General features: G+C 38.3%; 1 protein-coding gene and 1 non-coding gene across 2 annotated transcripts; one reads left to right on the top strand and one right to left on the bottom strand.

Annotated features, from left to right (window-relative positions):
- Positions 1-29: 29 nt before the first annotated feature.
- LOC111907368 (uncharacterized) lies at positions 30-24,352 on the bottom strand. The gene is made up of 58 exons (XM_023903141.3): positions 23,973-24,352; positions 22,741-22,844; positions 22,469-22,603; positions 22,343-22,393; positions 22,022-22,116; positions 21,836-21,953; positions 21,391-21,492; positions 21,131-21,316; positions 20,863-21,023; positions 20,500-20,670; positions 20,255-20,344; positions 19,846-20,170; positions 19,651-19,755; positions 19,485-19,577; positions 19,324-19,391; positions 18,802-18,922; positions 18,512-18,721; positions 18,230-18,433; positions 18,032-18,141; positions 17,851-17,947; positions 17,634-17,732; positions 17,300-17,464; positions 17,149-17,223; positions 16,632-17,075; positions 16,202-16,543; positions 15,970-16,101; positions 15,320-15,433; positions 15,061-15,245; positions 14,829-14,937; positions 14,501-14,644; positions 14,036-14,329; positions 12,793-13,440; positions 12,528-12,716; positions 11,011-11,114; positions 9,705-9,994; positions 9,535-9,619; positions 9,129-9,440; positions 8,212-9,055; positions 7,868-8,031; positions 7,586-7,748; positions 7,228-7,494; positions 6,806-7,003; positions 6,353-6,395; positions 5,940-6,049; positions 4,869-5,846; positions 4,703-4,776; positions 4,270-4,609; positions 4,085-4,183; positions 3,845-4,000; positions 3,567-3,748; positions 2,751-3,450; positions 2,541-2,677; positions 2,332-2,458; positions 2,012-2,233; positions 1,418-1,936; positions 854-1,351; positions 609-770; positions 30-506 (listed from the first exon to the last, which is right to left on the bottom strand). The coding sequence occupies exons 1-58, from the start codon at positions 24,067-24,069 to the stop codon at positions 156-158; spliced, it is 12,708 nt and encodes a 4,235-aa protein (XP_023758909.1). The 5' UTR covers positions 24,070-24,352; the 3' UTR covers positions 30-155.
- TRNAR-ACG (transfer RNA arginine (anticodon ACG)) lies at positions 11,933-12,006 on the top strand. Its single transcript has one exon. It is a non-coding gene; the product is annotated as a tRNA-Arg (tRNA).
- Positions 24,353-24,923: the final 571 nt, after the last annotated feature.

Genomic DNA, 24,923 nt, shown 5'->3' on the forward strand with positions numbered 1-24,923 from the left:
CACGAGGTTTGTTTATGTGCATATATCTGTTGATCGATCATCTTATCTTATTTCTTTATGTACCAACAAACCAAAATTCAAAAGGCAAACAGAAACTCAAAGTTTTTGTACATTCTGTACAGAATGAAATCAATAGTTATTGTTTTACTTTTACATTAACGAGAAGACGATGAAGCTTCTGACACGGATACCGATTCATCAATAACTCTCATAGCCTTCCATTCGGCTTCCTCTTTTGGTTGACGTAAGGCTACAAAATGAAGAGCTGGACTACGGACTTGATAAACACAACATGTCCATGGATACGACTCTGGTGCAGACCAAACCTGTTGTTCTTCAAATGTCGTCTCCTCAGCAATCGATTCCGCCACACAGTACAAAGCATCAGCTTCTGGCTCTGTAAAACTCGACATAACAACACAACCACACGAAACATAACCTTCTGGGGCACGAGGTCTCCATATTGATACTGGACTTGCATAATCCTCAGCACAGTTTCTCCAAACCTAAATCCAAACAACCACTTCTTTATATTATAATTATTCAATAAAAAAAAAAAACAAAGCCAAAAGGGCGGGTGGATGGATGATAAATTGAATTTTTAGTACCAAATCATAGCCCAATGGAAGTGCGAATAGTCTATCTGTGTTCTGATACACTGCAGCAACATTTGGAGGATGGGTCCCAATGCGAGCTATATCCCCAACTGAAATATACCCGGGTGGGCAGATTGGACGCCAGAAGCTACATATCGTGCTGTCCTCTACAACCTGAGTTAAAAAAAAGATGTTAGATTTTTTAATTGGGAAACAAAAGTAGTAAAGATAAGGTTGAGATGGGGGGTGGTGCTAACATTCTTTTTGGAAAAAGGATGTCGGGCTTTGGAATCTTGATCGCTGGTCCAGACTTTGGAAAAGTTGATAATGTGTTTAACGAAACTGGTCTTGTCAGTGGTTGTGGACAGAACATCTCTTGATTTTATAATGGACTTATTTTGGTTACGGGTGTTGTTTCTGTAATCCGTCTCGTTCCAAGCAAAGGATACATGTTTCTGGCTGGAAGGGACCTTTAAAACTAGGCTTTTTAAGCTGGATTGATGAGTTTTCCACATTTTACGAACTGCCAAGCATATTTTAACAGCTTGGGGGTCGCTTTCATCCGATTCATCTTCGGTGCTACACTTGATGACTCTCACAAAGCTTTCGGATCTCTTGAAGTTTATGAGATGGAGGATTAGATGAGAAGGTTTTGGATTACCAGCTTTTGCCAACTCCAGTGCCATTAGATCTTCCCATGGGACATCCCACATGATTTTACATGGTTTTTTGTCCATTTTATCAGGAGACAGACACTGTAGAATTAATGTATATGTTATATAAGAATTGGGGATATCATATAAGAAAAGGGGAAGGCGTACCTGAAGCAACATGACTCGTTTGCTGGTTACCAAAACAATCCTGTGGTATGGAACAAGGAAATGGTCTTCATAAAGATCAGACCATGCAAACTTTGATGGCTCCTTGAATATGTCGGTGCATCCGAACCGACGGCTGGCTTCTGCTAGGTAAAGTATCATCTGGCCAACAGCTTCTCTCTCGCAATATTCTCTGAGGACATTGTCTGCGCGAATGGCGCGTGGATTTCGAATCCTTTGTATGATGGTTTTGTTGTTTATAACTTCCAAACACCTGGAACAACTTGCACCAATTCCATCCACAGTTAATGAGAAGAAATCCAGTGCTCCACTCACCGGTTGTACCACGAATCCAAGAAAGGCTCTCCCAAGCCCATGAGCAAGTCCAAGAATACCATTCTGTCTCGCGCTTTCAACAGGTTTCCTCACTACGCCAGACACCCCAAAAGCAAAACCTTGTGCAAGAGCTTCTGTCCCTTGTAAAAATCCGTCCCCTACCCCTGTTATTCTTCTTGACCATACCTGCCAACATAATTTATCATTTAGGTATGGTTTCTATTGTAATGTGTTTGACTAGGGAAAAAAAAAAAGTCAAACCTGCTTTGAGCGCAGTTGTAGAAACTGTCCATCTGTGGAGAGCTCAGCGAATCCTTTACTTAGAGAAGCCAATGTGGAGCTTGTCATACCCAACACATCCACAGAGAAAATTAAGTGTAAAGGATTATGGATAAGATCTCTCCAGATGCGGTTACCAATGGCAGGAATAACTGAACTCTTTCTCATATATCTGTCTTTGTGCATTACTTTCCTAAGGTGGAGCTGCACATAAAAATAAAATACATTTTTATGAGTTCCAGTGGTATTCAGCTATAGACAATGCCACCAGAAAACAGAGTGGCTGAATCCATAGAGTTAACCTGAAGTTTGAATGCATTCCCAATCGCTGATAGTATAGGACTCCATACACCTAGAACACCATGAGGTCTTTGAGCTGGTGCAGTCTCCAAGGATAATTTTAGCCGGACTTCTGAAACGTCTATCAGACTGTAAAAAAGAAAATAAAAATATGGTTTTACCATTTTGTTTGCACAACATGTATTGTTAACAATTATAGAAGATTTATTACTTGACACGTATCTCTGGATCAACTTGTGCCACACTAGATGTTTGGGGGAGACGATCAAGTTGAACATGTCTGAAGAACTCTACCGAAGCCCAGATTATTGGCTCATGAATGTTTATCCTCCAAATTTTGTCAGTTACCTACAATATTAACACCAAAACATGAAGTATATATATAGGGAAGTTTAAAGACAACAAGGGAGCCGCTGATTACCCGTATGTAGACGTATGGGTAGACCTGGATACCATCAGGGGTCTCATTGCATGTTGTAATTGTCATTTTGAAAACAGGGTGATTCATATCAGAGGCTTCTTCAGGTGCCAAAAGCACAGGCATATATGTCAAAGGAAGTTGGTTGTCAAGCTGCAGATGGCCAAGTATCAGCTTGAACCTGCTTGTGGTCCCACTATCATAGCCAGTTGAATAAGATACAAAAACCCTCTCCAGGTAAAAGTACGCAAGCTCTTTTGGTCTATGGTCCACAAGAGAAACACCAACGACTCCCAGTTCAACAATGAGCTCCAAAGGAGCTGCAGTTTCCTTTTCTGTGGTTGGCATGTTGGCACTCTTCCAATTTTCAAAACTTGCCATAGATCTACTAAGCCCATCTGTATGTGAACCTGTTGCCACGTCATCCACAAACCTAGCAACCTTGATGTTACCCATTTCTACAACATGAAAGAGTAATCCCGTTCCTTCACAACATTCTGAACTAACTCCCAATTTATCCATATCAAGCTTACATACTGTAACCTCATTATTGTTGTGCACCTCAGTATCTATAAACTTTTCACCATACGGATCCACCCATGAGAATTTGGTGCTTGCACGAGGCTCTAACCGGATCCAATCATCAGTATTCAAACCAGACTGGCGAATTCTAACAACTTTACTAGCTGTTCTGTTTTCAATCCTGTCGAACATAATTTTTCCACAAGTAAGACGGACAGAAGCATGGAAATAAGTACAAGTGAGCTTGAATTATTCTTCCTGTTGATAAATATACAAAGTTATACGATGTGTGTGTACCTAATAGGGCCATCTCTTGGTCCACGACGGAGTACAACAATGAAACGTGATCCCTCTTCATAACCTCGAATTTCAGTCCTTAAAATTTCCTGACTGCCATCTTCCTTCTTCAAAACAAGAAATATGGTGTCTTCCTTCTCAATTTGAACAGGAAATGACCATTCTGTGCCTTCAGCACGGATCTACCAGATAAACAATATGTAAGGAATGTATCACTATAATAAATAGATAAAACCTGCATAATGAAAGAAACACACACACAAAGGACCCCTACTCACCTGTAGCTTGCTAGGTTGGTCAGTCTCACGGTAAACAAAGGAGACTCGTACATCAGATGCTCGCAACAATTTCGGTTCATCCTCGCTGCTTAGCTTCAAATATATATCTTCACCAAGTCTATTGGTGAATGTCATAAACGGACGCACACTGATTACCTAAAGTGGACAATGAAAAAGGTTTTAAGTTCTGGACAAAATATAAACCAACTAAATTTTTTAAAAAAGCTGTTGGTAACCAACCTTTGTTGGAACAGACTGATAGGGGGTTGCTTTTGATGATACGAAGAGGCGCATGCAGTTCTTGTCGGCATCATAAGCAGAGACACCCAACGAACCATCCTAAGAAAGACATAGGAGAAAAATGAATTCATATAGTTCACAGGAAAAAAAAACAAAATCATTGGTAAGTAGATAAAAACTATTACCATGTCAGCAAGTGGAGAAAGATCTGTAACATCCCCAAAATGATCATTCCCATTGTCGCTAATGGAAGCAGACAGGCCCAACAGTTTGAAGTTGAGAGCTGAAGCAATGGTATAGCCTTCGTGAAATTCCTCCTCAGTGATCTCCTCTAAGATTACCTCATTTGTCTTTTTTGACTTGAAAGGGTTTCGTTTTGCTTTTTTTGCAGACATATCTACAAGCCTGAATGTAAGTGGCGGACATCTAGCAATCGTCAACCAATATGGAGAATAAACTCTTAGAGTCCTGGGTGCCAAAGGCCTTTCCATTTCATAGTTCTGTTCAAGAACTATATGAACAACCCTGCATATACCAACAACAAATGCATATCAAAATAAGCAAAAAAGCAAAACAAGTAAGATACACAAAAATATATATATATATATATGAACGAACCTCCCAGAAACTGAACTTCTTAAACCTAATGTTTTTGCTGGATCAAGAGAATGATGAGATATGAGCACAGCCTCCTACAAAAGACAAATCATGTCAATTGGAGAAAAAAAAATGTTTTAAGGATTGAATGGGAAAAACTAAAGGAAATGTGAATGCAATATCTCACGTGTATTGGGAGCCACCCCCGTTGTGGAAACAGAGAAAAGTACAAGGGGTTTCTAATGTCGGCATTTAGGACCTTCACTGTTTCACCTGGAGTAAATACACCTCTGGAGCATGCTTTAAAATGGCCACTTCTTTGCATTTCAAGAACAGAAAATTCAGCTGTTAGAGGAAGATTATTGGTGATAGATAGAGGGGACTTCACCACAATATTCCAATCCTGAATAGGATCAGAACGGATGTCCTTAGAGATCTCGGATGCTTGAATGGCCAAACAAAGCCACATTCCATGTGACGGATTTGAAGATGTTCCACTTATCTCAGAGCAGTATAGAAGTTCCTCAGACTCATTCAGATTTGAGACATGTATTCCAGAAGTTTCTTTGGGCCTACTATCATCTTCTGACACTGCATGCTTATCCATTACAGAGCTCCATGAATATTCCTTGTGATCATCATCATCATCTAGAGTAGGTCTTAATTGGAGAACATATAATCCAGAATGGACAAGTCCAAAAAGTGGAAGTGGAAGACTTTCTCCAGGTTTCAGTTCTCCAATGACAATCTGTTTCTGTACATCTGTCTCTATGGCATCTTTTGGGGAATCCGTTCTGGAATCTTCTAAGGTATCCAAATTCTCTTTAGAAGAAGCATCAAGCTGGAGGCACAATTCGAGTACTAAATCTGTGTTGTTGGTAACTGAAACCAAAGATCTGATATTCACATATCTATTTCCATCCTCTACAAGGACTTCACTTGCAACTACAGCATTTCCTAATGGCCAGCAGGCAGCGTGTGCAACATAGTTTAGTCTCACTGTGGTCCAGGGGCCTTCCTTGGTAGGCCCGACTTGTAGAGACCCAGAATTTCGGTCCCTAATGAAGCCTTTATCTGTGTTGGCTACTACTGATCTTGGTGAAAGAAGGACGCAACACTTTATTCTTCCACATGAGACTGAGGATGTGTCTGCTTGAGTTGTCTTCTGCAATATTAACAACCAACAAACAGAGTTGATTGGAGCTATTAACAAAAATATGGACAGAGATACTTGAAAGATTACTACAAAGAATCTCACAGTGGAATCAGCTGGTGACAACTCGAGCCACTCAGATCCATTCCCTGCTGAATCATCTTGGGCTTCTAGTAGCTCCTTCAAAGAAGAAGAATAGTATCCAACAGGAACACCTATAAGAACAATAAATGTAAGCTTAGAAATAGATGAGTAGTCTAAATTGGCTAAAACATGGAGGACACCATATAGATATGACAAGTATACAACTCTGCACAATTATCTCAGTGCACAGTGAAGTGAGCCAGGCCTGTATGCATATGCTACTCAAAGAACACTGGAAACAGATAAGTATATATGCCACCAAAAGGATACAGTATGTGTATGATGCACAATTCTGTTAGCATCATCTATCAACACTCAAAAATATTACAAGACTTTGAACGAAAAATAAGCATGGTTGCGGTTAAATGATCTACCTTTCCCCATGTCTGTTGCTACTAACTCCAGCATATAGCCATCCTGCACAAAATAGGTAGATAGTGATTTAAAAGATTGATTTCATGTGTAAAATCTTGACAGGTTGTCTATATTGGAATAAGAAATGAAACTGAACCCTGAACAGAACAATACATGGCAGGAGTAGTGCACCTCTGCAACAATCAAAAGTTTATCCAAAAGCAACACAAAATTTACAGAATACAAATTTAAAGGAGTGATACACAGCCTACAGGGAAGATGGACATCATAGTAGTAGTAGTAGTAGATTAAAACCAAAAACTACAAAAGTTGGTCAATGATGTGTTGGTTATGTAAACTAAAATCAGAAACCATCATCTAGGGAAGATGGATATTGTAAACATGCCTTCCATCATAAACCAGATTTGCTTTCAGTTAAGGGCGAACATAAAGAAAAAATGTAAATTACTAACCAGTGAATCTGCTTTGAAGAAGAAAATCTCATTCCATGTAACCAATTCAAGATCAGAAGATTTTTCACTACTGGAGCTGGCACCACATGTACGTGCACTTTGCCGACCAAGAAGGATGCCATTGGAGGAGTTTTGGCCAGGAGTAAGACAGACGGCAATGCCATATTGATGAGAACCCAGTCCTTCTACTTTAGGAAACTGATATGAAAGAGAATGTAAGATCATGAAAACATAACAATATGTGCAACATTAAACTTGTTTGAAAAAAAAAATAACCCAACAACAAGTTTAGTAACAGCCCAGTTAACTAGTTTTTTTTTGTACAAAAAGAGGGAGAATGATTTGCTAATGAAGCCCAACAGCTAATGTAAATCAACCATTGTCCATTAATAAAGAAATCAAAGATTGACAAGGGAGCACACCTGTGCCTGTGAGATGATGATTGTCACCATTGATCGTAGTTTCTTGTAAAGATTTCCTTTCAAGTGGGAATCCAACATGTTCTTGGAAACTGGTACTTTCAAAGACTTCTTTTCTCCAGATGGCATCTTGATTACATGTGGAAGTCCCCTGATTTCAGTAGCTCTAACAAAAATATCCTGTCCAAGTTTATTTTGCGGGATCACGAAATAATTTTTCTTGTGATGAACATCGATGATAGGCCCCTCATATGATGGAGAGATTGCTTCCTGTTATACGGACCACATGAGAGAAAGAATCACTCACTAATCCAGGAATACTAAAAAAAATTGTTATGCACCAAGGAAACCAGAAAATTACCCTAACACTAGAGGGTTCATGAACTTGGCTAAGATTATTCCAGCTTGCATAAGCTTGAATAAGCATATTAGCATTAGACACTGTTATATTTATGTTGAGATCCCTTGTAGTGGTGAGCCGTAATTGAGATGCAGCACTTGGAGCATTGACATCATTTTGATACCTGTATATTGAAACCAAACAAGAAGACATTAAACAAGGAGAGAGAAAGAGAAAAGGGATCCCTTCAGAAATTTATCACTAAAATCTATTTGCAAAATTCTAGAGAAATAGATAATCTACCTTAAGACACCATCAACAGGTTCAACAAGAGGCTCCCAAGCTTCAAGTTTATCATTATATGATCTGGCGGCCAATGAGAAGCAAACAGTGGCGTTGAGGTAATCAGGTCTGCTATGGAGACTAAATCCTATACTGCTCAATGATATGTTAGACAATGGTGTCATCTGCAATTCCAAACATATGAAACAGTTAAGATCCGAGTTATCAATGTGGTGGATAACACTAAACCATTTATAAATGCATAAAATTGTACCTTAATATATAATATAATATGACAAGCAGTTTAAGGTTTAAAGTTTATCAAGAAGGAAAGGAAGTTCAGCAATGAAAAGTATAACGCTTACCATGCCACCATAATCGTCAAAAAGTGCAAGAGAGAAGGTTCTAATTTCTGCATCAACGACTGTGTCATCTGAACCAGTGGGTGTATCGGAATCCACAAGCTTTACAGCAAACCTCCTGGGAGGTTTTTTAAAGCCACTGCGGACCATGAAGGTTCCAAGCTCATTACCAACTCCCCATATGCTAAACGATTCTTTGGAGAACCGTATATCAGAGGTATCCCATATACTGTCCTCCAAAAACTCATCCCCAGTGACCATATCACTGCGCATGCATCTCAAACAGCCAAAATCAGATTGCTTTGGTGAGCCCTTAAAGGCTACACACCCCAAGGAAACATAGCCAGGGGGAGCCTGAGGCAGCCACAAAGATATACTTTCAGCTCCTTTATGTTTCTTTATTTGACCGACAATTTGAAAACCAATAGGAGCTTTAAAAGTCTCATCATCTTCAGGAAGAACTATGCATGTGTTTGGAGGCTCATAGCCTGTAACAGCAATATCACCAAAATACACCATCCCTTGAGGAATAATAGGGCGCCATATGGATAACTTCTTTCTAGATTTTGAACCTTGATTCCACCATACCAAACGAAAACTAGCAACCGCCTGAAACCGCCTGCCAGAAGTTGCAGTTGATGACCTCTCTGATTGAATATTATCACGATTAGAAGGAAGTGCTGGGGAGTCTGAACCCTTTGATGATTTTGAAGATACTCCACGAAACCCAAAAAGTATATGGTGCAACTCATAGGCTCTACCAGACATGTTCAAAGTCCCTGGATCTGCTGGAAGGAAGGTACCAAGAGAATTATCCACACGCCAAAATCCCAATCCAGGAGAACTTCTGCAAAGTAAAGAATAAGTCAATAGAATATACTCGATATGTATGCATTTACTGAATTGGGAATTTCACATACATGTCACCAGAGTTAATTGCAATACAGTCCCTCAGCGCACATGGAGATACCAAAGAAGCATGTATGCAGAAGGCAGAGGAGAGTGAAGGCTGTGTCTTTCCAGGAGAAACCACACATCCCAAGGCAACATATCCTTTTGGTGCAACCGGAAACCAAATGGAACAGCTTTCTTCCCCATCTTCAGGGACAAGCTCAAGGTCGCCAGCACCTTCAGAATCAGAAGGGGGCCAAACTAGTTTGAAGGCCTCGGGCTTCTTGATCTTTACATAGCGAGTATTCACAGCAAGAACTCCCTTTGATGGTGGCTTGTCACTGTAACAAAGAGGCAAATGATGATAATAAGAAAGAACAGTACACATACACAACTGTAATATGGAAAACCCTAAATCTTAAAAGATTCACGAACGTTGCTGTCATGTAGTCACCAAGAATAGCAAAGCCAGGTGGTGCATGCGGTCTCCAAAATGCATATGTTTGGTTGTTGTGGGCACCTGGAACACTCAGAATTTTTAATTTAATTGACTGATAAACAAGTATTCTTCTCAGAATCAACAAATAAGTAGACAAGATCTTTACTTTGAAATGTGCCAAGCTTGTCAAACTCGGAGCAGGAAACCGTCATTTTCCTGGATGTCATCCTCAGGAACTTTAATATATCCTCCTCAACTGCTAAAAATAGCCGTAATGTGCTGAAAGAAAAATTCATGAATATATCTGAAACTGCAACATGGATATTTGTCTTCCCAGAGGCATTTGAGAACTTGACAGAAGTATCAAAAGGCTCTAAAATTCTGATCCCGTTGCTCTCCATAGTTAAACCAAGAGCATTTGCACTCATTTCTATTGTATTGCCCTTCAGCACGAGCCTATAGACAGCAGATAAACATGAAAGATTTTTTTAATAAGTTGATCGTTTAAGAAGTAAATCATAAACCTAGAACAAAACCCTCAACCTCCAGCTTATAAACATGAAACAGAACAAAAAGTTATTCATAAACTCTCTCAAAATATGCAGCAATTCCTCTCACCCAACCATAAGAATTAACCTACTCCTTTCAGATTTCTCTCAGAAAGTACTGGCCTCTTTCCTTCAGTTTAGAATATATTGGATATAGGTTTCCGGGGAGCCAGGTTTTGGACCCATCCACCACATACAAACTAACACACACAAAATGGAGTGAGAAAATAGTGCTTATTCATTTTATTAAACAAAAAGTGAAGATTTGTTAATCAAAAAGAGAAGATTTATGTTTAGCCGTATTTAGAAGACAGACATTCATTTAGGGATAGAAAATAAGAAGAAAAATGATAAATAGACTATTGCAAAATCATGTTTGAGTTTCAGTACCTATATGCCAGAGAAAGGAACAAATTTATAAGCATTTTTCTGATAAGCCCCAAGTAATCCTAGAGGGCTTTTAGTTGATCTGCTTTATAATTATTATTCTGCTATCTTTTTGGCTTTAGGGATAGAATGGTCTTTTTAGGAGTTATGGTTGTTATTGGTTGTTTTGTTTGTGGGAGCACTGACATTGTCCTAGGTATGTTTTGGGACCACTCCCCTGAGTCTTGTTTTCTATTTATTTGCTTCTTGAGGTTTTTGTTGAGCAGCTAAGAATTATATTGTTAAGAACTTTGTTCTTCTTGGAGAGTCCATTCCTCTCGAATGAATGCGAAAACCCTAATCTATCTTATCAGTTCATAGTTTGATTATCAATGGAATATGTGTCTTATTCAATAAAGAATCAGGGCCTATCATTTTCCAATACCCAAATCATCCAGTAACATGCAACACTAGCTTTAGTATGAAAAGGACCAAATACAAATTTAAGGCACCCATGAAATTTAATCAACAAAATTCATGAAGGCAAGAAAGAGAGACCTGCAGAAGGCATCCAATCTTGCATGCAAAAACTTGTTTGTGAAGAGAGGAGACTCTCCTACATATTTTGATGAATTATAGAATGTAAGCTCGGGGCTTATAACCTGCAAAAAAATTATGTATAAGAACAGACATACTAGCAAATAACAGAGCAGAGAAGTAAGATGAGAAATATTGGCATGTCATAGAAGCACCCCTGCTGTTAGTAGCTTCATGAACAAGGTTATCATGAGTGTTAAACAGAATAACATAAGTGGTTTAGTACTACAGTAGTTAGTCCTATTATTAAGGGTCGTTCTATAAATTGCAGTGCTGAGGGCACAAAAATGATTTTAGACTATTTAGCTTAGAAGCTTTGAAGTGTTTAAGAAAAAATGTTAAGGAGATAAAAGTAATTACTACAAAAATGATCTGAACTGACATCAGAAAATGTAAATGATTACAGTTAAATTTCTTGATAGTATTTGTTTGTGCTAATGCAGTATAAATTTGCATCAATAGCGAATTAATCGCAATAAGAGAAGACCATCCACATATCTTGGAAAATAATATCATTGAAGACACAAATAAGAGTTGACTGTCAGATATTAAGCCACATTATTACAAGGTGTACACAAAATAATATCATACTCCCTCCTCCCAAGATAATGTAATGTGCAACATGACACATGGTTGAATAAGAGACTTTGGGGGACAAAATAAATGTAATAGATATCTTCTCAAGATTGCACATGAGCTAAGATGTAAATTTAAACTGAAATAAGAGAGAAAATGTTGATTTTTGGGACTGGGGCGAAAGTAAAGGGATATTTGTACATCTTTTAGAGCCAATGTCTATGGATTAAGTGATATGTTGTAATGACAGATTATACAAAGAGAAAAAGGATAATTCTAAATCGGCGTCATAATAGCAAACGGAGTGGGGCCTGTAGCTCAGAGGATTAGAGCACGTGGCTACGAACCACGGTGTCGGGGGTTCGAATCCCTCCTCGCCCACAACCAGCCCAAAAGGGAAGGGCCTTTCCCTCTGGGGGTAGCAAAATCATGATCGGGATAGTGGACCAAAAGCTATGGAACTTGGGTGTGGGTCTTTTGTCGAAATGGAATGGCCTTTTTATTTATTATTTATCGTAAATGAGTGAAGCATTACACATAGTATGCCCGCCCCCCCATCAGCGTATTTTTTTTTTACGCGCCCATAACTCTTCCTCAGCCAGGATGGGGCAGAATAGCAGAGCAAGTACAAACTTGGAGGGAAGAACATTAACATTGATGGAAGTATTGTCTTAAGTTCTCTCTTATTTTTCGATGGCCTACAATTCACTAACTGAGATGAGTTTTTTCTTTAGATGATACGAAAAAATTGATGTTAGAAGGAAGAACGAATGTAATGTCAAGTTCAAGTGGTGTTTGCTCGGGAAGCAAAAGGTTTATAGACCCAGGTTTGGTAATGATATAATCATTGAAAAATTAACCTTACGCTATGCTATGGACTGCTATCAGAAAAATACATTCACCTGCAACTCGATGGAAGTTTCTGTGGGTCTGCTCATTGTATTGTTTGGAGAAGGCAAATCTTTTGTAGTTTCCTCTTGAGTATTTGGTGAGCTAACTTCCTCCTCTTCCAAAAAAACTTGATCATCTTCCAAAGCTGAGAAACTGCTGTTGGACCCTAGGGAAACACATAAGTCTAGATATTCTCCATTCTGCATGAATAAATTTGATTTTCATAAGTTTGGAAGAAGAAAAACAATCAAACCAGCATCAAAAGCGAAAACACACCTTGATGGTGACATTTTTGAATTGCAATCGTTTACCACTGTCAACATGTATAATAGTTTCTATGCTTGTAGAAGAGATCATTTGTCCTTCTCTGTCTTGTAACAACAAAGTTCCACCTCTACCATCATAAATATAATGGTCAAAATCTTCACCATCAACCACCAAAGGCCTCTGAGGAGAGAGTATCAACACCTCATCGCTTTGACTAAAAACTGGTTTATCCAAAACAAGTGCATCAACTACATATAATGATGTTTCATCCACTTCATTTGACAGCATGCCACGTACAGTAGGTACAAAAAACTCAGCAACCGCCATTAGGAAGTCAAGTGCAACAAGCAATTGTGGCCTTTGGATACATAATGACAATGAGGTTGAATACTGACTAAATTTAGCATCAAGGATTAACATTGTGGGAACTCCTAATATCTCATCATATTTCACTTCGTCTGCCTTCGCCATTTGGTTCTCCTCATTGTGAACCTCATAATCTGGACTGTATCTCAGACTCTTGGGCTGCCCCACAGCTAGCCTAAGCTCTTCTTCTGTCCCCTCACGGTCATCATTCACAGTGAATCCCTTCAGGCTCGCTGACAGAAGACCTTCTCCCCGTGTATTAGCTTTATAAAGCATCCATAGCCCACTCACCTGAGACAAAGAGCCACATAAGCGAACAACTAAGAGTTTGTTTCTTTTTTTTTCTCCATTAAGTCATGTAAAGATGAAGTGGCTTAATGAGTAATGATGTTTGTCACTCTGGATCAACTGATCAAGTGCTGTATACGTAAAGGTTTGTTTCTTTTCTAGACTTAATAAACCTTCTGAATGAGATTAAATGATCGGTTTACCCTTACATTCCAATAAACAAACTTCACAATATTCATCAAGTTTAACATGAGAGGAGTTGGGTGAACAAAACGAGAAGCGCAGATAGGCATGGGTTGGTGTCTTGATACATTAAGCATGTTTTTTTTTGGCTTAGCTCATTTAAGGATAGAAATAGAATAGGGTTTTATTGTGTCTTAAGTTGCTTTTAAACATTTCCTGTTTTGGTATTCCCTTTGTATATAAATTGAGGCTTAAACCTCACTATTAAATGCAAGCTTTCATTTTCAGATTTCTAGTTCAATCACAGCTCTTTAAGTCAGCAAGAAACAACCCCTAAAATGCAGTGCAACACTGAATCTGCACAAGATTGACGAAAATGAAATTGCAAAGAAAAATTTTAAGTGTCAAGGAGTACCTGCAGTGTCGCGAGAGCTGCATCCGAAGCCATCCCATAATGAAGAGACAATTCAACAAGACCAACAACAACAGAAAGCTTCATAGAAATCCAAGTCTGTTCATTTTCAGCTCCATGTTCACGACCTTCTGAATCTTGAAGAACTAAAGATTCAACAACATCAGCAGAAGCCGACACAGCACTGTTGTTGTTCAAAGAGGGAATAGCATTCGGAGTCTCTGAGATGTTGGACAGTGCACATTCTGAAATAATTTGATACTCTTTATTGGAGAGAGCCGCTTTCAGTTCACCTATCTGAATAAGTGGTAAAAAACACATCATATAAGTTGAAAAATGACACCTTCAAGAATATTACAACAGTGAATTTGAATTTTGAAGCTTTCGCAGACATGAGACAGCAACAGTGTCACCAGCATCTCTCTTAAATCATATTACATATTTACATACGAAGATGAGTTGTAATACCTCAATGGCAACTTCTATACTTGGAACTTGATGCAACAAATCACGAAGTGACCTCCGAATAACAATGGAAACGCCCTTCACATCGTGTATTATGCTTTCACCCAATTCGGTTCCCATGCCAACATTTAAGTTGATGTCCTCAAACTACCAAAAGAAAGCTCTCATTAGGGAAACCTTAAAGATCATTCAGATTCCATTCTATGTTAAGCAATTAGATTACTTCCTCTAGTACCAGATTCCAAACTAAGAAAAATAAATAGTCAACAACACAGATTTTACCATGCCAACTTTTTTAGTACTTAACCCAAAGTCGAATCCTAGGACTCACCTTGACCGACATTATATCCAAATGAACAGCATTCATCTCTCTTTTGGTACCCCCAAACCACTGGAAAGTGTTCTGAACAGTTATATGAACAATATCTAGCTTCAGATAACTGCAACAACAAAACAAGGACGATATATGTGACAACCCTCAAAGACTAGTAAGGCCATTTTACATATAGACAACATGATCAGGCACAAAACATGATTAATTAGTTACAGAATTTAACTCTTACTCGGGGCTGTCTGTTCTACGAGGCATTAGAATTATTGGTTTCCTCAACGAAAGGTCCAACTTTATAGCAGGTGAGCCTTCAATTTCACTTGTTTTAACCCACTTCTCTGAATCTGTTACTTGATCTTTCACTTTTACAACAGCCACTGAGTTGTTAGGAACAAGGCCCATGAAGTAACTGATAATCTACAGGCCAACAAAACACCAACCTAAGCAATAGCAAAATACATCAGATATAACAAGAAGAAGAGAAAACTTGCCTCCTGAATAAATCGACTCAAGAACACCACTCGTACTTCAGAAAGCTGTCCAGTAAAGCTATAATCAAACCCACCATAGTCCTCATCATCAGCACTAAACGAACTGAAAACCAACTGTAGATTTGACAAATAAGAAAAATGTGATCAATTTGACATGTGTATGGGTGTAAATGGCAGAAACCAACAAGAAGAAGCAATCAGAACAAATACATTAACTAATATTATCATATACTCATTGTTTCAAAACACCAATCTGCATAGTGCTTACATGTTGCAGGGAGTACAGTATGCCACATGCATGCATTACAAACATGGACACAAGCAATTCATTCTATTGTGGGTCAATAAATAACTAGATGAAGATTAAAGCAAGAAAGGAAAGCAAGCTCCAATAAAGACAAGCTAAGTTGTGTCAATTCGGGACAAAACTGACACTCTGCTGCTTCTATGCCCATTCAATGCACTTATGCACCAAACCAACCAAACAAAACAGATCGGAACTACACATCAAGATGGCATGTGAGCTATGGAACTTTCATACTACAAAAATTATACCTCAAAGAACAGGGTATCAGATATTCAGACCCTTCACATACCTCACTACAGCCATTTTTTAAAGATAAATAAAAATAAAAATCGAATTACATTACCTCCACAAATGAACTACCACCAGGATTTCTCATATCACATGCCCAGAAATACATATGACTGCTCTGAAGACTATCATCACTTATTCTCAGGTTCCCAAGGGATGCCTTTATGCTAAAAGAAGATGGGAAAACCTGAGGAAGAAAAGATAATTACACAAATTAAACTATTTTAGAAGGACACCATTTTAATACGTAGATTCACTGGTATTTTAAAGAAAGAAGTCAAATGAACCTTTATATCAGTTGTGAAATTATCTTGAGACATAGTAGCGAGCTTAGTTCCATCTTCTTTCATCAACAAAATTTGAGCACGTGCCATCTCCAGTGTCAAAAGGAATACCACTCTAGACCTACCCTTTCCCAGCAGACCTGTGACTTTCAACTCATCAACAGCAGGTGACCGATTATTGACTTCAACCTCCCGAGAACTATCATTCACATCATCTGTTGAAGAATGATCACTGAAAGATTCCAGATTGTCATCCTCAACAGTGATAGCACTAACAAATTCCATAATTGCTACAAGTATAGGCCTTCTACAATAAAACGATAAGGTTGCTAGAGTAACCATCACCTGAAGTTTAAAAAAAAAAAAAAAGGACCTTGAGTTCCAACAATTGCTTACAAAAAAAGAACCAACGAAAGCGGGGAAAGAAACTCACACGTTTATCAACGTTATCATAGAAAGCAGAGTTTGAATCAATGAAAACAATTTGAGCTTTCACAAAACTGTCTAATGTGTCGGTAACTTCCAAATTATTTTCCCCATCTTGATTAACATCATCAGGTAACAAACCAGCAATACGGGTAAAACTTGGGGTCTTCAAAATTGTTCCTTTTGATGGCCCTGGGCTATCTCCTGGATCATTTAGGCTATCAGATACCTCATAAAACCTATCATCTCCTTCAGTTTGATTTTTATCGCTGCCACCATAACTCTGATCTTCGATAGTATCAAACACAGAAGGAGCATCTGCATGACGTATAAATGACCGTGCCAAGTAAACAGGTTTGCGGGACCCCTTGCATGATACTAAATCTTCTACCTCCAATGCTTTCAGGACAGTTCCAATGAACATATCACTTGCTCTCATTGAAATCTCAACCTGTTCAGAAGCATGAACTCAAATGAGAAATAAAATTTACAGACTTGTAAAATGTAATGCAAATAAATCTCACCCGACCACCTATTGCCCGCAGTTCAAACAAACGAATCTCCTCAGCCAGAAGCACCTTTATAAGATTCCGGTCCGTCTAAACAAGTCAAAGGAAATGTCAGGTTTACCTGTGCCAGTGCAAATTCAACTAGCCACTTCAAAAGCACTTTTACCTGTGTACTATAATTGAAGCACAGTTTCAGCTCATCTAGAACACCGGTTATAAACAGTTTCTCTGTATTTGAAACATCCTTCATATCAAGCTTCTGAACCTCTTCAATTTCTGAATCTTCCGACTCTGACGAAGTTTCCAATAGACCAGTGATGGGAGCGGAACCCTGCATGGAAACAGGTAAAGGATCCTGTAATTTCTTCCAGACATTCACATTAAAATATATGAAAGGAAAACAATACTAGTATATTTGTAAAGACATCGTAGTGCAAGGTAAACTTAGCAAGTGCAATCACACAAATAGCTATAAATCAAAGAGAGCCAAAAATGGTTACCGATGCCCGATAAATAGCCCCCTGCAATAAGTGTTTCCAGTTTGTCTTTGATTCCTCTGATTCGCATCGTAATATCAGAGCATTTGCGTCTTCCACAACCTACAGATGAACGTATGCAAATGAGAAACAGACCATCAAGCCAACTAAATAGATTACACATAAGAATATTGTTTCTTTTGGTTAACCAAAATGCTCTGTGAGAGAATAGCTAAACAACCTTGCTGATGGATCGTTCTGTACGACAGACAGCCAACACATTTTCTACATCGCCAATAGTTTCAGATGGGACGCCATATACTTGTTTTCCAAGCAGGCTGCAAATAAGACAAGTAATCAACATCAAAACAGCCAATCCGGAAGTATGCTAAGTACAACCATCAACATCAAAATATAAGCACCTGAAAGATTGTTTGTATGACCTAGAGCCAGGCGCTTCAAGCACGTACAGGAAAGGGCCCACCAAACAGAAATATCTCCTCTGCCAGACAGCTTCCCTATTTCCCACACCCTACAACAAAATAACGATAAATAAAAAAATTCCAAAAGTTTAAGATTGGATTGGATGAAAGCAGGAGTGGTTCTAGAATCAAACCAACCTTCCAATTAAGAACATCTAACCAGCCCTCAAAGTCAGCTTGATCCCAAGGGCGGACAAGACCTTCGTTATCATTATCCTCTCCCTGAAAGATCTTTGCAACTTGCATCAGTCGATGATAACGCGCCGGAGAAAAGTGAAATCCTAGGAAAGGAAGCCGCACGGCCAATCTTGTTGTGGGGAAAGATGGATTCTCTGATTGGATCTAGATACAGAGATGAAGTGTTATCAACTGACAACATATAATAATAACAATCATGTTTCAAACTTGAAATGAATTTACCTGTTGAAGCTTACAAGTCACACCGCACTTATCAATAATAGGCAACAAACTAACGATACTAGACTGCGAAGAACCGCCAGATCCTCCTGTCACCGAACGTTGACTCCAGTGATAGTCACCATCAACAAAAAAAGCAGATACATCACTCAATACTACACCGAATTGGAGATAAATATCCTTCTCGTGAGAAACATCATCATCATCATCATCCTGTGCATGTTTGAGAAATTTTATGAAAAAGTTACATTTAAGGATATTTGGGCTGATCAAAGAGATCACTATGGACCAACCTGAGTACGGATTATCAAGTTTCCCAGGTCAAGCAAGAGTTTTGTGGGATGAAGATTGTCCGGACAATATTCAGTTGGAATGGTGATCTTGGGGGCTGCTATATCCAAGTCCAAGAAGAACCTAGTAGCAAGTTAACTCAAGTGTCACACTTTGCTTTGTAAATGAAGTATTCTTAGGTTATATGAACTGTCTATGGATGTATAAGTACAACAACAACAACATTATGATACATCCACATCAATCATCAACACATAACCATTCAAAAAAGCAGATGGTATGATTAGAAAGAGAAACGGACATGCCTATCATCATAAACTTTACTAATGAAATCGGAAAGGGTCGAGGAAGGCAAATAGAATTCCAAAGAAATATGAAAGTTATTTTAGAGAAATGTCCACCCCCAGGCACACAACTTAAAAGATGGAGACAAAATTCACATCTAGTGAACAGCTATAATCAAGTAATATGATGTTCTCCTTAATGGCCAAAGGTAATATCACCACATGAAGTAAGTTACACACCTGGCATGCTCCTTCAAGGCCCTGTTTACTTGCTGTTGTGCAGAGCGCTTAACCTCATCGATTGTAAGCTAAACAAATAATATGGCTGTCAGCAACGTACAATGAAAAGAGCACACAGAGATAGTGGAAAGAACGTTATTGCGTTATTCAAGAAACAAAACCTGCATGGCAGCAGCAGTTTCCAATGCTATCTTCTGACTCACAGCATTGCTTTCAAAAAAGTTTGTAATTTGATCGATGGAGTTCTTCAGATACTGAGAAAAGACATCTTATCAGATCAAAATCTATTTCCTTAAAGAGTACATACCTAATGAAAATAAAACTTACTGTAACATAACAAGGAGATGCCTTAGCAACCATACTCCAGTCCACTTTAGCATCAAATGGTTTATAGTTGAAGACCCCAACTAATGAATCAGAGGATGTCGCACTCTGCATCAAAAAATCAGAACCCAAGTATTCAAACAATCATATATACTATAGCAGTCAGACACACATACACAAATGTATTAAGAGCCTAACCTCAGCAAGGAGACCATCAGGAGATGACAATCGGTAAGATCCCAATTTCATGTCAATAACTTTTGCATCTTTGTAAAACTTCATCAAACAATCGAGGTTCTCACATGACAACTCAGCAACAAACTCATGAGCTTCAGTAAGTTTTGAAGCATTATGTTTCATGTGAACCTCTATCAATGTACGAAGGACATCCCCCTGCTCATCTTTATTCCCCGACTGCTCATCATTATCACCTTCCTTGTATCCAATAATGTCATTCAATTGTTTCCAGTCCTCATCCGTGAATTGCAAAGGTTGATTATCATCTTCAGCAGTTCCATTGCCCCTAAAACCACACAGTGCAATCACTTAAATATACAAAAGTCTTGCCACATGATATAGAGTAAAGAAAATAGGGTGAAGGTACTACCATCCAAATGAAAACCATGATTTCTTTGTTTGCTCTTTCTTCATGGCAATATCAGACTGCGACTTCTCATAAAACTTGTGTGCAAGCATCCTACACATACCACAAGGGACGAAGTAAATGGATTAGATTTGATGTAGTGAAATAGGAGTCCTTTTCTACTTTCAACATGCTGGTCAACTTGACTAAAAGAGAAATAATGACATGCTAAAAGATCTATAACTAAAACCTCGGAAAGAAAATTATACCTCCATTGAACTATGAGCTCAATATCAAGTTCACGGTCTAGTTCCTCTATGTCTTTATCATCATCGATGACATCTCGACCAGGGTCAGCTTTTAGCAGTGAAGCGTACAAAGATATGTATCTTTTACGTAAGGTTGCATATTTCAAGACCTGATCCCAAGACATTCTCCCACTGCCACCACAAATAGTATTATATATTGGAAAATTCCCAGGCATAAGATAGTAGTTTGATATGAAACTAAAAGAATGATGGTTAGAAAACTCATTTTCTCAAAACAAGATATTTTCTTAACAAATAGAGAAACAAAAAAAGTAACTAAATAATTAAGATTGTGAGATGCTAGAGGGGAGGTCAAGTCAATACCTTGCTTTCTTAATCTGGTCTGAAACAACTCTGTAGGCATACTTCCACCATGCTTTCGGATCTGATTTCACCGGGACAAGAGGCCGAAAATGAGCATATTTCAATCGCTGATTGAACGCAGAAAAGTTATCAGCTAACTTCAGCACATCTCTATAACCACTCTGTAAATTTGTGAAAGGAATGTTTATTAGAGCAACATAAATAAAATAATCATCAGACTCACTCACTCGCACAATGAAGTCACCAGATAGAATAAAGACTTGCTGACCTTTGGCAAACAAATTGTGACATCATCCAGGTTCACTACCGCTTTCTGTAAAGGTTGATCTCGAATAGATGAATTTGAACGTGGTTTTGAGTACTGAGCATTTCCGGTTACAGGTTGTAGAATGTATGTGTGCTTCTGAGCAAGAGCAGTCGCTGGTTTTCCATTTTTTGTGCCAAAACTGAAGACCTGAAGTAGAGCTTAGTACAATGACATTGCGGCTGAAATCTAAAAGATCAATTTACACCGGCGAATATATATACCTGATCCCATTCAGAGGGTTTCATATCCTCCCATGGTTTCTTAATGTGCCATGGAGTTATATCAGAATCCAAATAAACAGCCAGCCTTTCAAGCTCTACAGACTGGAAAAAGTTATGACAGCAAAACCGATAATCAATATGACAATTCACTAGAACCCCACTAGATCATGGTCCTATTACAAGGAACAATAACCCTATCACCAACTTGGAGAATAGATAAATACTAGAAGACCAAAATACCCATAATAGAAATAAAGTAACTAACTAAAGAATCTCAAAACATGATACCCAAGTATTTTTTTTTTTAAAAAAACATCAATTCAAACAAGTTAGGTTAATTCCAAATAATATCACAACAGTAAATAAAGCTTATTAAAAAGAAAAGCGGACATGTGAATGACATTAAGAAATTGCATCCAACAATGTAAAGCTTGTAGAAAAAGACCTTGTGGAGGAGCTCTAATGCACCACCAGTGACAAAAGCCTCCTTCCCACTATCATCAACTGTCGAAGCTGAGAGCTTCTCCAAGGTCACACCAGCTGCAAATGGGTGGCCAGGATTGCTAAAATAGAAAAAGAATTAGCTGGAAACACAGTGACAAGACAACAAAGAGAATTTGAAGTTAATTACCTTTCAGTGTCCTCATATCTGATATGAATACTTGATATCGACAGCTTTAAATTCCCAATTATTGTTTCGATGAAGGATCCAAGCCACGATTTATTCTTAAAGAAAATAAAATGAACATGTTACTTGATTGAATGGGCAAGTCAGCATGCATTATTTTAACATGTTATCCTCATTAAAATAGATATAAATACTTCTTCAATAGTTCAATGTAGCAAAGTAGAGAACAAGGAGGCAAATTATCTGCAGATTGCTAGTGTTTCTTCTATAAAGGAGAAAACTATATGGTACCGGATAGGTGAGATTTTGAATTTAGGCGCATACCATCTCTGTGGTCAATATCTGCCTACTCTCCAGCATCTTCATTTCCATGTCCTATTTCAATAATAATAAGAAGTTATTATAGGATCATCAAATCAGGCATCTTACAACAGTATGCTGATGTCTTACATGTATTCGGGACTTCTTAGTTTTCTGAACAGCATCCTCACTATGCCCTTCAACTTGGGTCTCAGGTTCGGCTAGCAAATATATACGATCCAAGTATACCAAAACTGGTTCTTGACCAATCCTGCTCCAAGGGACCTGAGAAATATAAATACCATAAAGAAACTTAAATAATTACAGACGATAAGCAGATAAGAAGTCCCCATTAATTAATATGCTTTCAGACATCTTCCAACATCCTCTATGTGATTAAGAGAAGATTTATCAGCCCCCACCTTGAGCTTCACTGATCCAAGGAACCCTGCCTTAACCTTCACAGGCAACTTCAGCGCGTTTAGTGCCTCCGGCTTCAGTTGCATATTTGTTAATTCTACATCGCCTGTCACAAACCAAACAATTGAATTTCAAAGTATAGTGTATGAAATAAATTTGACATGAAGGAATCAAATTTTGGAAACTTTATATGCATATACCAAAAAGATGGGCAACAAAGGTTTCAAACTAGACCAACATTTGATTCAAGATACAATCATACAAGGATCTTCATTAAGATATAGCATGAAATTTGTAGTGGGCTACTGATAACTGGCCTACATCATTTTAATTTTGATTTGAAGGTTATTATGCAAGACTCTGAGTTCGGCTTGGGATGTTAAATAACTGACATATAAACGGTAATATACACCATAACCATTAACTAGTATTAATACATAACTCCAATGCACCAACACCTCCTGAACCACCTAAGCCTAAAAGCACATTCATCTCACACATCTGACCACATTACTGTAATTACTGATGAATGAATTACAAAATGCCCACTCTATCCATTTCAAGGCTATTATCCTAGGCCAAAGTTGATTACTAGCTTTACATATCTACAGTGGCCTTCTTGAAACTCAACTTAGTTATGGTAAACCAAAAATGAATAGGGCACACACTTAGCAGGTTACAACATTCAGTATTTCACAGTACACAAATGTTACTGTTTTATTCGCCCAAAACCATTAAACCAACAGGCAGGCTCTCATCAGTTCAGTTATCACTCGCCCCCAAAGTCATCCACTTACCCCTACTGGAAGTACTACATACCACCCTAAAGTGCAAGCCAGAAGCCGTCTGAAGTCAGTAAACCAATTGAGCAATTCTAATGGACTGTCTCACAGAACTGTAACATTCCTAATTTCTATCCCCAGTTTCATGCCATAATCGGTATGTACACACCACCGCCAGCAACGCAACCATCATTTCAAATTCAGAAACTAATAGCATTGTTCATATTACCAAACAAGCATCCATTCTATATTCCTTTTACATAACACAAACACTAGTAACATTGACGCCGGCTGCACAAACCTATAAACCCTAAAGCAAACAATACACACGCGAAACATGAAAAAAACCGACCACAGGGAAATTTTAAAAAAGTCCGTCAGTAAAGTGATCATAGCGAAAAAAAGTATATCAACAAAAAAGTAGAACAATAATGATGATGATGATTTTATACCCTGCCAGACGCTGATTTTGAGAGCTTCTTTACTTAGGCCACGGACATAGTTGCCGAGATACCTCTGCAACAAATGCGCTACTTGATCCTCCAACATCTTAGAGGCTGATTCTGACTTTGATTTTGATTTTGGTGTTGATTATTCCATATCCTGGTAACGGTATCAACGGGAGAAATGGAAGGAAGAAATTGGGGGGAAAAGGAATCAGGATGGATTCGTTCGGTGCAAGTGAAGTATCGAGTCGAGAGAGAGAGAGAGAGAGAGAGAGAGAGAGAGAGAGGGTTTACGAATTACGAGAGCTATGAAAGACACGTCTGAATTAACGCCTCCAACGGGACTAGAACGTGACAGAGTTGGCCCACGTATTCGACTTGGGACAGGAGGAAGCAAAAAAGGAATGAAATAAAATATCCTTTAATCAGATCCCGTGGATGTCACGAGTTCAGCTGACTGCTCACTATTTTCAACGATTAAATGGAGTCGGTTAGGTAACAAACCCGGTTTTTTGAAGGGAGTTATATGTTGTCGACATTGCGCAAGACTCGGTTAGTTAATAAACCCGGTGTTTATGTCTATTGTCGACATTGCCATAAAGACATGTTACATTTAAAAATAATGTTTTATTAAATAAATGTTAAGAGTTAATTACGAGAATAGTACATATTGATGTATGATTATTGCATTAGCAGTCTTTTTTTTTAATTAGACAAAACTTCAAAAATGGTCCCTGTGGTTTCCAAAAATATCAAGTTTAGTCCCTAAGTTCAAAAAACCTCATAGATGGTCCCTGTGGTTTCAAAACTTTTAACATTTGGTCCTTCCGGCTAACTCCGTTACCATTTAGCCGTTAAGTCAGGGGCATTTTTGGCATTTCACTACACAGGGACCATTTATGAAGTTTTTGCCTTATTTAAAAAATAATTATTATAATTAATTAATATTAAAGGGTC

Source organism: Lactuca sativa, chromosome 3 (assembly GCF_002870075.4).
Source record: "Lactuca sativa cultivar Salinas chromosome 3, Lsat_Salinas_v11, whole genome shotgun sequence".
Lineage (NCBI taxonomy): Eukaryota > Viridiplantae > Streptophyta > Magnoliopsida > Asterales > Asteraceae > Lactuca > Lactuca sativa.

What these genes read in the sequence shown, in the direction of transcription:
- LOC111907368 (XM_023903141.3), bottom strand. Translation starts at nt 24,069, where the DNA reads ATGTTGGAGGATCAAGTAGCGCATTTGTTGCAGAGGTATCTCGGCAAC. An exon ending in AAACTTCCATCGAGTTGCAG is followed by an intron (nt 11,115 to 12,527) that starts GTGAATGTATTT and finishes ATTTTTTTGCAG; the next exon opens with GTTATAAGCCCCGAGCTTAC. An exon ending in GATCCAGAGATACGTGTCAA is followed by an intron (nt 2,459 to 2,540) that starts GTAATAAATCTT and finishes TCTTTTTTACAG; the next exon opens with TCTGATAGACGTTTCAGAAG.